The sequence below is a fragment of the Myotis nattereri genome (genome assembly GCF_964212035.1).
Source record: "Myotis nattereri genome assembly, chromosome: 5".
Classification (NCBI taxonomy): domain Eukaryota; kingdom Metazoa; phylum Chordata; class Mammalia; order Chiroptera; family Vespertilionidae; genus Myotis; species Myotis nattereri.
Genome location: NC_138080.1, coordinates 19,364,873 through 19,377,392, shown reverse-complemented (window position 1 = coordinate 19,377,392; position 12,520 = coordinate 19,364,873). Strand labels below are relative to the sequence as shown.

Sequence of the window (12,520 nt, the reverse complement as noted above, 5' to 3'; positions counted from 1 at the left end):
AGAATCGTAGGGCCAGTTCCTCCCTCCCTTCCCCAGATGCTCCTCTGCTCCAGGATCCTAACTGGGTTCTCTCGTGGCCTCCACCGCTGACAGGCCCCAGCTGGGGGTTGAGGGCTGCCTGCGTCCAAACCCCAGCTCTGTCACCTACAGGCTGTGTGACCTGAGCAAGTGGCTTAGCCTCTCTGGCCCTCTGTTTCATCAGCTCCAAAATGAGGATTACAGTGGCATCCTCTCTCCCAGTGTTGTGGGCAAATTTATTTTATCAAAGCCTTAGCAGAGAGCATGGCACATGTTCCCATCATCAGAGTAGGCAGGCCCTGGATGGCTCTAGGTCAAGAGGAGAGACCAGGTCATGAATTCATGCAGTGATTAGGCAAATATTTATTGAGTGCCAGACCCCGTGCTTGGCATGGGAGTCAAAGCAGCGACAAAAACAGACTCGGCCCCACCCTCCTGAAGTTCACAGTTTAGGGTCAGGGGCCATAAATATGTCCAAAATTCACACAAATGACTAAAATAACAATTAGTAGCAGGCTTGAAATTACTCTTCATTTGCAGCTGGGGGTAATGGTCGGGGAGGGCTTCCCTAAGGAGTTAACACAGTTGAGACAGGAAGTGTAAGAAGGAGCCAGCTGGGAGGGGCAGGGAGGAGGAGAGAAGAGCAAGTGCAAAGATCCTGGGGCAGGAACAAGCTGGCCGTGTGGGAGGAACCTCGCAGAGGTGGCTGTGGCTGGGACAGGTGAGCCAGGAAAGATGGAGAGAGATACCGGTGGGAGGTCACAGGGCCCAGGCCTCGTTGGGGGCTGAGGGGAGGAGCGTGGGTTTTGTTCTGAGGTTGATGAGCCACAGGCAAGTTTGGAGAGTGACAGGATGTGATTTGCAGTTTTAAAAATATCCTTGTGGCTGCCTGGAGAACAGATTGCAGGAGGCAGACTGCAGCAGGAGGCCAGAGCGGAGGCTGGCGGCACCAGAGATAAAGGGAAGTAGCTGGATTTGGGAAGTGCTTTGGAGACAAAGCTGATGGGCGGACATGGGGCAGAGGGAGGAGGAAGGGGAGTCCCAGATGACACCAAGGGACGGATCAGTGGGACCAGCAAGGTGCCAGGGGCTGAGGCTGTGCAGGACCAACCACTCACAACATGAAATCCTGTTCCCAGCTGGGCTGGCTCCCCCGCACCGCGATGGTCGTGCTCTTGACATTCTGCACCTTCAGGGTCACATATGTGTTGAATTTCTCTGTGGCGGTGAGAGCAGGAGTTAGTGTAGGGGCTCAGACACTCCTGGTGCCCCTTCCTAAGCTCTAGACAACCTGTGTGATCCCCCAGGGGCTGTGTGTGCTTGGGGCCACCCCAGGTTCCACATACCACTCTGCTTCTGTGCATTCCTCCCACCCACAGGCCAGTCCCCAATGTTCCCCCTAGGCCCAGTCCCTCAGAGCACAAGGGAGGGACGTTGGTGCAGGGAGACGTGGAATTTGGGAATGCCTAGTCCTGCTGCTTAAAAATAACTACGTCCACCAGCCTTGGTTTTTAGCTGGAAAGACCGAGGCCCCAGATGGGAACAAAGGTGACTATAAGAAACACCTTCATCTCTCTGAGCCTCACTTTCCCCACCTGGAGGCTGATCTAAGAGTCCCACATTATCCCTTGGGATCCTGGAAAGGGCCATTGGCTCAGGGTGAGCCCCACCCACCCTGGGGTTTTCAGGGGATGTGAGGAGATTGCTGGGACCACAGGCCATGTCTGACACTTTCCATGATGCTTAGCGGACACAGCCCAAGTCCCCACCAATGGCGCAGACCCCCTTCCCGTCTCTCCAGGAGATGGATAGACAAATAGACAGACAACACAGGACAGGACAGGTATAGAGGCCACTTACCTTGGGCACCATCAAACTTGGCTTTTTTGACTGTGGAGAGAGACAGATAGGGAAGGGAGATGGGGAGAGAGGCAGGGAGGAGAGAGACAGAGGCACAGAGAGAGACACCAAAACAGAGACATAATGAGAGAGACAGAGAGGAGAGAGACACAGAAAGAAACAGAGAGAAGATAGAGGCAAGGATAGAAAGCAAAAGAGACAGATGCAGAGACCAAACAGGAGAAAAAAAACAACAACACCCAAAACAAGATAAAGACAAAGGTGAAATTAGAGACAGAGACAGGAGAGGAGGAAAAATAAGGAGAGGAGGGAGGCAGGGATGAGAGGGAGAGAGAGAAGCCATCAGATAGATGAGCAGAGGCAGACCCAGGGGTGGAAGGAATCTAAACCCGGGGAGCAATCCCTGCCCCTCCTCCCTCCCTATTAAACTCCCCTGAAGCTTCTCCCCTCCAGCTTTGGCTTTATCTTCCATTGAACAAGATTCTAAAGAAGCAGCTGGGCAGGTGGCAGGAAAGGCCTCCCACAGGAAGCTCTCCAGGATTGCCACGGAGGGAGAGACAATTTCCAATGACCCCATCCCCCGTCAAGCTAGCAAGCTTCTTCCCCAATTGTCTAGCCCAGTCTGCCCTACCAAACACTCCCAAGGTTTGGGGTTCAATATTCAAAGGAGACTGGAGGAGGTGGAACAGGACCTCCCAGTCCTGGGCGGGAGGTTGTTAGAGCTTGTCCAGCCCCACTCGCCTGGAAAGGTGCAACCGAATACATGTCAGGGTCCCATGTTGTCCAGCCTCTTCAGATTCCACATAACCCACAGCCCTAAGGGATTCGAAGCAATTTCACTCTCTGCTGGCTTTTCGCCCAGGATAGTAAACTTTCCATTGCCACATCTCTTGCACCCTGCGGCTGCCCCCAACATCTTTCTCCACCGTTCACGCTCCACCTCCACCTAAAACGTGTTACCAAACGGAGCCCTCCTCCTTTCCACATTTCTCCTCCCTTCTTTTCTTTTCGAGGGAATGTTTTTGTTTGAGCAGGCAATATACACACGTTACAAAATCAGACTCATCGAAAAATTACACCCTAAGAAGAGGTTTCTATCTACCCCAGCCCCACTCTCCCTCCCACGTGCAGCCAGCATCAGCAGGCACCGGAGACAGTCTGGCCTCGGCAATCACGGGCATTACTTTATCTCCTACACAAATAGCATCGGCACCCTCCACAGAAACTTTGTGATTTCCAGTACATTTTGAAGAGTTTGGGCAAGCAAGTTGGAGGCTAAATCTGTGGTTCTACTCTTTCTTCTTCTTTTAAATATATTTTTATTGATTTCATAGAGGAAGGGAGAGGGAGAGAGAGATAGAAACATCAATGATGAGAAAGAATCATTGATTGGCTGCCTCCTGCACACCCCCAACAGGGGATGGAGTCCGCAACCTGGGCATGTGCCCCTGACCGGAATCGAACCCGGGACACTTCAGTCCGCAGGCCGACATTCTATCCACTGAGCCGAACCAGCTAGGGCTCTTTCTTCTTTTTGGAAAGTCAGGTTTGGCCTTTTCCTGGGCAAATGCCACAGCCTCCCATCTTGTCCATGTCTCTGTCCTGATCACTTGAATGTCTATCATGCAAAAGCAGCTGAACGGAGCCGGTGGGAAAAAATAAAGCGGAGTGGTTCCAAACACTTGTCAATAAATACAGTTTGTTCTGTCGCGGGGTGGGGGTGCGGAGGTGGATGGACTCACAAACACCGAGTGAGCGCCTCAGAGCTGCAGAGCAAGAGAAGAAGCGAGTGCCTTCCTATGCCTCCAAGGACCCGGACTTCACCTGTAAATGGTCGGGCATCATACCCCACCCCCACTTGGGTTTGGGTTTGAGGGGTAGAGTGACCCTGGAGCCCTTCCTTGGCTGGGCATTGGGAGAGGTGAGCACCAGTTCAATGTGGACTCAGGTGGAGTCAGGTTCAGTTTACCTGCTGTGTGACCCTAGGGAAGTGACCCCCCCTCTCTGGACTTCCATCTCTGTCTCACTCTGACTTATTCTCTTTGGTTTTCTAGATCTGGCATGTGTGTGTGTGTGTGTGTGTGTGTGTGTGTGTGTGTGTCCTTCTGTATCCCCCTGTATTTTCTTTTTAAAAAATATATATTTTATTGATTTTTTACTGAGAGGAAGGGAGAGGGATAGAGAGTTAGAAACATCGATGAGAGAGAAACATCAATCAGCTGCCTCCTGCACACTCCCTACTGGGGATGTGCCTGCAACCAAGGTACATGCCCTTGATCGGAATCAAACCCGGGACCCTTCAGTCCGCAGGCCAACGCTCTAACCACTGAGCCAAACTGGTTAGGGCATCCCCCTGTATTTTCTGTCTCTGTCTGTCTCTTTCCCCCACACCCCGAATCAGTCACCATTTCCTATCTTCCTCACTTTTCCACCCGTGGCTCGTGCAAAGGCCCCCCTCTTGGACGCATGCTCAACCCCCATCTCACTGGCCCCTTCTTATATCCAGCTCACAGGGAGCTAACCCACCCAGCCCCTCAACCCTGGGGTCAAGAGAAGCTCAGGGGCGCTTCGGGTGGTGTGCACCAGGAGCTCCAGCCTCCCTCCTTGGGGGAACTCCTGCTTGCAAACCTGATGACTCTGCGAAGGGAGGGGGTGCAGGGACGGAGCGGAGAGGGAGACGGTGGAAGAGACACAGACAGGGGCTGAGAAAAACGCACACACAGAGGGACCCACACCGGGAGAGAAAGGAAAAGGAGGAAGAAGGGAGTGGAGATAACAAGTCATGGACAGACAGACACAAAAAGACACAAAGAGACACAAAGAGAGACGTGTAGATTTCCACAAGGAAGGGCCGGCAGGGGAGAGAACTGGCAAAGTTGGGAAAGAAGAGTCTGACAGAGGAAGCTGGGGGGAGGGGGGGAGGTGCCAGGCCCTGGGAAGATCCAGGGGCTGACTGGGATCTAGCCTGACCTGGCCTGGGCTCCACCCCGCAGCTCCCACTGTACCCCCTTTCACAGATCTGGGACTGGGCTCAGAGGAGGCCCATGGCCCAAAGTCTGTCTCCCATCCTGTCCTGATGGGGAGCTGGGGTGTGTGGTTTCTCTCCCTGCCTCCCCCCCCCCAATTCTGTTTCTCTCCATCCCTGTCATTGCCTTTCTGTCTCCTCCCCTTCTCCCTCTGTCTCTGGCTCTCTTGTCCCCCCTCCTTTCCTCTACCCACTTTCCTGCTGCCTGAGCCGCTGAGGGCAGAAGGCCATGGGTTCAGTTGGGGTCCACCAGCGGCGGGAGACTGTTGGGGGGTCCAGCTCTGAGGGCAGAGGCCAGGCTCAGGGCCCCAGGGAGTCTAGGATAACGGTATCTATATATGTTCCTCGTGGGGACTCGGAGGAAGGAGGGGGGCTCAGGGTGGAGGAGGGGGCTCAGAAAGGAATGGAGGGTCAGGGAAGAGGGCTCAGGGAGGGTCGGGAGAGGACTTATCGGGCTGGGAGCTCATACCAAGGTGTCGGCTAGAGGGAGGGGGAGGAGGCTCTGTGGGGGAGGAGGCTCTGTGGGGGAGGGGACTCCGGAGGTGGGAGGGGCACGGAGGAGTGGGGAGTATCTGGAAGGCAGCCAGGGGAGGAGCGGGCTTGGAGGGAGGAGAGAGAACCAAGTCTCTTTCTACGCCTCCCTCCCCAGCCCGCCGCCGCCGCCTTCTCATCAGTAAACGCTCCCAAGTCACCGTGGCTTTCACCGCCAGCGTTCACCGCCGTCATCATCACATCTGTGCCCGCCCCTTCCCCGCCCTCGCGGGGCGCTGGAGTCACTGGGGCGGGAGCGCCCCCCTCCCCCGCAAGCTCCTGGTCACACGCACGCGGCTATTTATAACCTGGGCGCAGAGGGCGTGGGCGCCGCGGCCGCTGGGAATGGCGGGTGGGGGCGGTGCCCGCTGCTGGCCCCTCTGGCCCGCCAGCCGGAGACGCCGCCGGACACCTCATCAGGCCCGGACACAGCCCGCCCCGCGGTCTCCGCGGCCCCTGCGGACCCTATCCATGCTGACCGATGAATGTGGGTGCACAGGCGGACACTGGCGAGGGCAGAGTCCGTGGGATCGGGAGCCGGGGCTCGGGACTCCCATAGGCGCCGGCAGACGAGGTAGAGCTAGCTGGTCTCCCTTCTTCCTCCTCTCGTCTTCCCTTCTCTTCCTCCCTCTTCCCTTTCTTCTTCATCATTATTAGGATCAGCATTATTATACTATCATTACTACTATGTTTTTTAAAACTGATTTTTTAAAGAGAGAGGGGGCCCAGGACGCGTGACTCAGGGGTAGAGCATCGACCTATGAACCAGGAGGTCATGGTTCGATTCTCCATCAGGGCAAATGTCCGGGTTGCAGGCTCCATCCCCAGGGTGGGGTGTGCAGGAGGCAGCCAATCAATGATTCTCTCTCATCATGGATGTTGTTATCTTCCTCTCCCTTCCTCTTTAAAATAAACAACAACAAAAAAAATTGTTTGTTTATTTATTTATTTCCAAGAAAGAAAGCGGGAAACATCAATGTGAGAGAGAAACGTCACTTGTTTGCTTCCCGCACTGGGGATCTGGAATCGAACCTGCTCCAACCAAGAGCTGCACAGGCCAGGGCTACTATTATTAGCAATAGTACCGGTACTATTGTTATTGGGCTGGGTTTTTTATGTGCCTCTGGCCTGGACAGTCCTGGATTCTAATTGAGGTGGACTCCGGTCTGGGGGCACCTGGCCTATGCCGGGCCTGGGGGTGTGGGTGGGGAGTAGAGGATTCCAGCCCTCAAGACAAATGTATGAATGCTTCCCCCCCCACCCCCCACCCCCCCACAGGACATGCTTACCGGGTGTCAGAAGATACTACAAGGTGGGGGTGAAGCTTAGAGAATTCAGAAAAATGTTTTTGGAACGTTTGGTGGTTTCATATGTGATATTGGTGGTGGACATGCGCTTTGTGATAAAGATGCTGGCCCTGATGGCTTTGCATCTGGGAGAGAGGGCTCTTCACTTCCAAAGACAGAAATAAGCCACAGCCTCCGGTATAGGAAACACACCAAGAACCTGACAGGGACTTGTTACTTTTTTGTTTACCAACTACCACTTAGAACGAGGCCCGGCATATAGCGGGTGATCATTAAATGAATAAATAACTCATTTCCTCTCCCCATAGCTCTGCTGCCAGATCTGGCCCAGCTTAGCACAGGTGCTGTCCCTGGTTTGAAACTCGAAACTCCAAAGGCCCTGCTAAGAGCCCCCGTGCTGTCCAAGGTGCTGAACCCTCCGTCTCTCCACCGCCCCTCCAACCCCCGCTGTTCACTGAGTTGAACTCGCCCTCCAGGCAACTGTCCATGGTGCTGAACTCACAGTCCCCGACCGTCTACTTTCAAAGAACTCGGCACCTCTTTTGCCACCTGTGTGTGTACTCCTGAGCCCTCTTCAGGCCTGAGAACGCAGTGAGCGCTCAGGAAATGTCCTACACCCATGGACCCCCTTCAAGAAAGATGTTAAGCCCCATTAATAAAAACACCATCATTGATTTTTTTCCTGTCTTTGGCTCACACTTATTAAAACTTTCCACAGAATAAGTATTGTGTCAATGGCTCTGTGTGCCTCATCTCACTGGTCAGTTCCAGCAAACCTAGGCAGTGGGCACTATTAGTGTGCCCATTCTACAGATGGGCACACTGAGGAATGATGAGCGTCTGGAACTTGCTAGGGATACAAACCCAGACCTGCTGGACTCAGGATGTCCTGGTTGGCACCTTACAGAGAAAGCCCATTCTGTGTGGGTGGAGCGTGAAGTCCAGGTATGAAAGCAGCTAAGATGGAAGCCCTGAAGATGAGTCAGAGCCAACCTTGAAGGGATCCTTTGAGGATGGTGACAGCAAAGACCCAGATGCACACACCTCCTGGGTGGGTGGAATCAGAAACAGGGCAGCCAGGAGCAGAGGGATTCGGGAATGCTTCTTTGGGGAGGGACAGGAGAACAGCCACGATGAATGAGGAGATCATGACATGTCTGTTTACTGAGTGAATGAAGGAAGGCAATCCCAGCACAGATTCTCACCCCATGGAAGGGACTTGGGTGTCTCCCAGGTCCTGGAGGCTGAGAGGAGGCTGGCTGATCTTTTAACCTCCTCCCATTTTCAGCTGTGGAGTCAGGCAGCTACACCTCTGACTAGGCAAGTTGTGGTCCAAGGCAAGTTGTACGAGCCCCAGTTTTCCTCATCTGTAAAATGACTTGCTATGAGGATTAAAGAGGCCAATGAGCACAAAAGTCCTCAACAATTGCTTGCAGAACGCTGGGTAAATGGTGCTTCTTGTTGATATTATTAGTTGTGAGGCCAACTCATCCTTATATGAGTTTGCTAATTTGTACACAAAATTCATTCATCAAATATTTATGGAGCCTTTAAAACCCTGAGTGGCCTGGCCAAATGCCACGAGGCACAGCACACAGGAAAATCTAGAACGGAATCGACTCTACCATGATCTTGCATGTGTTGTTCCCTCCACCTAGAGCAACACCTTCCTTCTTCTTAGCGTCCCCTCATCTTCTGAGACCAAACAGTTGGTGGTGGGGATATCAGGGCAAGCGTCCCAGAGGAAAAGAACACTGGATGCCCCCTCCCAGACTCCCTCAGCCCTCCCCTTTCCTTCCCACTCTGACCCCACCAATATGAGGCCAGAAGTAGGGCTGGATTTTTGGAGCCAGGAACAGTGGCTAGCACATAGTAGGTGTTCAATTAACGCTTACTGAGTGAATATATGAATGACTGCATGGAGGAACCAGTGGTCCTTGTTATTTGCGGCCTCAGGACTCTGCTAAGACCTAGCGAGCGAATTGGTGGTGGTGGGAACAATGGATTCCACGTAAAGAAAGAAAGGAGAGGAGGCAGAGGCAAGGCAGTCCACATGTGTTGGTGTGAGGTAAGTAAGCTTGCATCTATGTAAGCTTGCATGTATATTTGCTTGTGTTGCCAGGGCGGGCAGGTGTGTGTACATGTGTGTGTGTGCATGCATGAAGGACATGTGCTCATGTGCAGTATCTGAATGCAGGTGAGGGTCTGCATGTATGTGCTGGGGAATAGGATGTGACTGTATGTGGAACATGCTAATATGTGTGAGCTTAGGTACGTGTGGGCTTGTAGGTGATGTGTCAGGTTCAAACACACGTTGGTGTGTATGTGTGATGCGGTTTTTTTCAGTGTGCAGATGATGTTTTATTGAGTTGTATACTTGAAACCTGTATGTTTTTGTGAACCAATGTCACCCTAATAAGTTCAATAAAAATAAAAACGGGAAAAATCTGTTTCAATTTCTGGGTTCAAATATTACCACGGAGAAGCATTTTAGTATGATGAGAAGTCTGGGTTTTTCCATTATTACTTTAAAATGTATTGTTGGCAGTATTACAGATTGTGTGATGCAGTTTTACGGCATGTGTATTTTTTTACTTGCATGCATGTACACACTCCTGTGAAGCTATAAACATAAGCATGTTTCTGCATGCGTCATCATTCACCTGTGCAAAGGCGCTGCTTTGAGTGTCCAGGAAGGTACTTTCATGTTTGCACACACATAGCTTGGCATGTGCTTATGTGTATACATATGTGTTTCTTAGAGATTTGGGATCCTAGCATGTATGTATGGGTACATACCTGTATTTTAGGGCATGAGCAGATTTTTATGAAACAGGGATATTGTGAACACACACCAAACACATGTGGATCCGTGTGTGTACATATACAGACACACACTCATATTGCAGGGACCCTGTCTGTGGAGCCAGACTGTGTCCTGTATACAGGTACACTATGTGCATGTGTCAACATGGTCATGTGAATGTGCACATTTGTCCATGTGTGCAGTCACAGGCATGCGGTTTTCATGGAGCCTTGCTGGATCCTGAGCCTTTCTGTGCACACAGGGCAAGTCTGGGTATGAAGGTGCCAGCTCACGTGTGCACAGGTACGGGTGCATGTGGGTGTCCCCTGGGTGGGTGGTCAGGTACTTCCTCAGCTCCAAGGCTGAGCTCAGGCCCATGGAGAGCCCTCCCAGCCCAGCTCCCCTGCTGCACTCTGTCCTCTCTCCTCCCATGCTCCCCTTCCACTGTCGCCAGGTCACCCCCACTGCGCCCAGCATTTCCCTCACTTCCCACTTCTCCCGGTGTCTCCCGCAGCCTCTCCCCGCGTCATACTGCTCCCCTTACACCTCAAGTTGTCCCCAGCCTTGCCCCTCCCAGCGACCCCCACCCCCGCTCCGCTAGTGACTCCCTCCCAGTAAGTTCCCCAGTGTCGTCCAACACAACTCCTCCCCCAGACACCCATTTCAGGACGCCTCGCCCTTCTTCTGCTTACTGCCCCCTTCACTCCACCCCCGCAGCCCGGCCTCCTGTTTGCGTCAGAGTTAAGGATGAGACGCTCCCCTCTCTCACCAGGCACACCTTCCAGAAGAACCCAGCTCGGAGGATGTGAGGCAGAGGTGGGAAGAGCAGAAAGTCAGCCAGGAGCCACCACCGAGGCTCCGCGCGTCAGTGCCAGCCCACCCAACGCCTCACCCCACTCCACCTCCCCTACGTGCGAGGCAACTTAGAGGAGGGAGGGGCCGGGAGGGGCCTCTGAGGCCTCGTCGGTGGAAGTGACATGGGGGGGGGGGGTCCGCTCCACCTCTCCACTCCCCCAACTCCATAGGCCAAGAGCGGATGAGTAGACTTTTGATCCTGTGGGCCCGCCTGCCACCCAGCCCCGCCTGCGGGAGCGAGCGCAGGGAAGGGAGGCCCATGTCTCTTTAAGAACACCAGCGTCCCCGCCAGCCCAGCCCGGCGCGCTCTGCACACGGAAAGCACCGCGGCGGGGAGCAGGAGGGCGGGGCTGGGTTTGTGAATGGAAAGGCCGAGGGGGAGGTGTGGGAGGGGGAGGGGGAGGGGGAGGGGCGGCGGGGACCGTTCCGGGCTCCCGGGCCTGCCCCCCCCCACCCCCGCCCGCCCGCCCCGCGTCTAGGCCGACACACACACACACACACACACACACACACACACACACACTCTCCCCGCTGCCTAAGGGCTCCCGAAGCCAGGCATCTCAGACTTGGCTGACACACCTCTTCCCCCAGCCCAGCCTTCCTGAAGGGAGTAGGGTTTGGGGAGGCGGACCCCGTCCCAATACCCAAGGTCGAGACCTCCAGAAGCCTGGTGGCGCCCAAGGTCCCCCAAAGCCCGAGTTCTCAGCAGGGGTGCCCGGGACGCCTGGGTCCTGGAGGGCTGGCTTCCCGCCCCCCCCCCCCCCAGCCCAGCCCTTGAGGTGGGGACCGCCTGGCCCCTCCCGCGTCCTCCCTCCGCCAACCCGATGCAGAGCATAGCCTGGGCGTGGGCCTCGGTATACAGATGGCGTTCCGGCCCCAAAATAGCTTCACCCACCTCTCTTTCCCTCCCTTATGCACAAAATGGATGAGGTGAGGACGGGCCGGGAGGGGTGCAGAGGGGCACCGTACCTCCCAGAGGTCGGCTCCCTGCAGAGAAGGCCCTCCACGCGTGTTGAAGCGCGAGAGGGTCGGGAGCCGGGAGGCCCTCAGCCCCTTCCCCCAGCCCCCAGTTCGGGAAGCCAGAGTTAACTGAGAAAGCGCCCCAGGAGCCCAATCACAGCCGGCTCAGGGCGTGGGAGGGGTCTCCCCAGCCCCTTCCCAGCCCTCTCCACCGCCAGGGCTGCGGGATTCCTCGAGCTCGCGCTTGTCCCAGGACTGAGCCTCTTACCCAAATCTCACGCGCCCGAGGGTGGAGACCCTCCTCTGCACTCCTCTTCCAGTTCTGCACTCAGCCCGCGTGGGTCTGGACCCGCCGCCCAGCCCACAGCACAGGACTCCTTCCTAGCGCCCCGCAGGGTCCATTCCAGCTCCCAGGTCAGCCCCTTCCTCGGGGCCCCCTCATAGCCTGTCCCGCACAGACGCCCGGTCTAGACCGTCCCAGATGGAGCCCCGATCCCTGCTGGCGCGCACACCGGCCTCCGCGTGCAGCCGCGGCCACACGACCCCCAGCAGCGGCGTCTGCCCCGACCCCGCGCCCCGACGCGCCGACCGGGGCTACCTCTGCAGAAGCCCCGCCGCGTGCATCCCGTTCGGCGCCCCTCCCCGCCGGGGTCCGGCCGCATCCACACGGACCCCGAAGCCAACGGGGTCCCCACTGGCCACCGCCCCGCAGCCTGGCCTCCTACCTCCAACGCAAAGTAGCGACATGTCTGCGGGGTCGCCGGCGGGCCGGCTCGGTCAGGTCGGGCTCAGCGGCCGCTGGGCTGGTGCATGGCGGGGCTGCCGCCCGCGCTCGGCTCACGCCGGGGCCCGGCCTCCGCCGCCGGCCATCTTGCTTCAGCACCGGGGGCGCGGACAGCGCCTGACGTGCGGCTGACGCGAGGCGGCGGGCGGGGCCGGGGACGCCTGATCGCGGCGGCGGGGGTGGGGGGGAGGTGGGGTGAGCGGGGGAGGGGGACTTTAAAGGGCCTGAGCCGGGCTGGGGCTCCCCAAACAGAGTGATTGAGGGCGGCCGCCTCCACGCAGGTTCCCTCCCGGTTCTCCTGTCTCCCGGAATCGTTCTGTGGGTTTGCTGCCGCTCTTCGCCCTGAGTATCTCTGTTCCTCTGTCTACGCCTCT

At 56.0% G+C, this 12,520-nt stretch overlaps 1 protein-coding gene across 1 annotated transcript in view; it reads right to left on the bottom strand.

Annotated features, from left to right (window-relative positions):
- The window catches only part of UNC13A (unc-13 homolog A), a 67,362-nt gene extending 55,116 nt beyond the window's left edge, over positions 1 to 12,246 (bottom strand). The window contains exons 1-3 of the mRNA XM_081092454.1: positions 12,088 to 12,246; positions 1,879 to 1,908; positions 1,137 to 1,236 (exon numbers count right to left, since the gene is read on the bottom strand). Of these exons, the coding sequence (XP_080948580.1) occupies positions 1,137 to 1,236; positions 1,879 to 1,908; positions 12,088 to 12,109 (152 nt within the window). The 5' untranslated portion in view covers positions 12,110 to 12,246. The remainder of the gene's footprint in view (positions 1 to 1,136; positions 1,237 to 1,878; positions 1,909 to 12,087) is intronic.
- Positions 12,247 to 12,520: the final 274 nt, after the last annotated feature.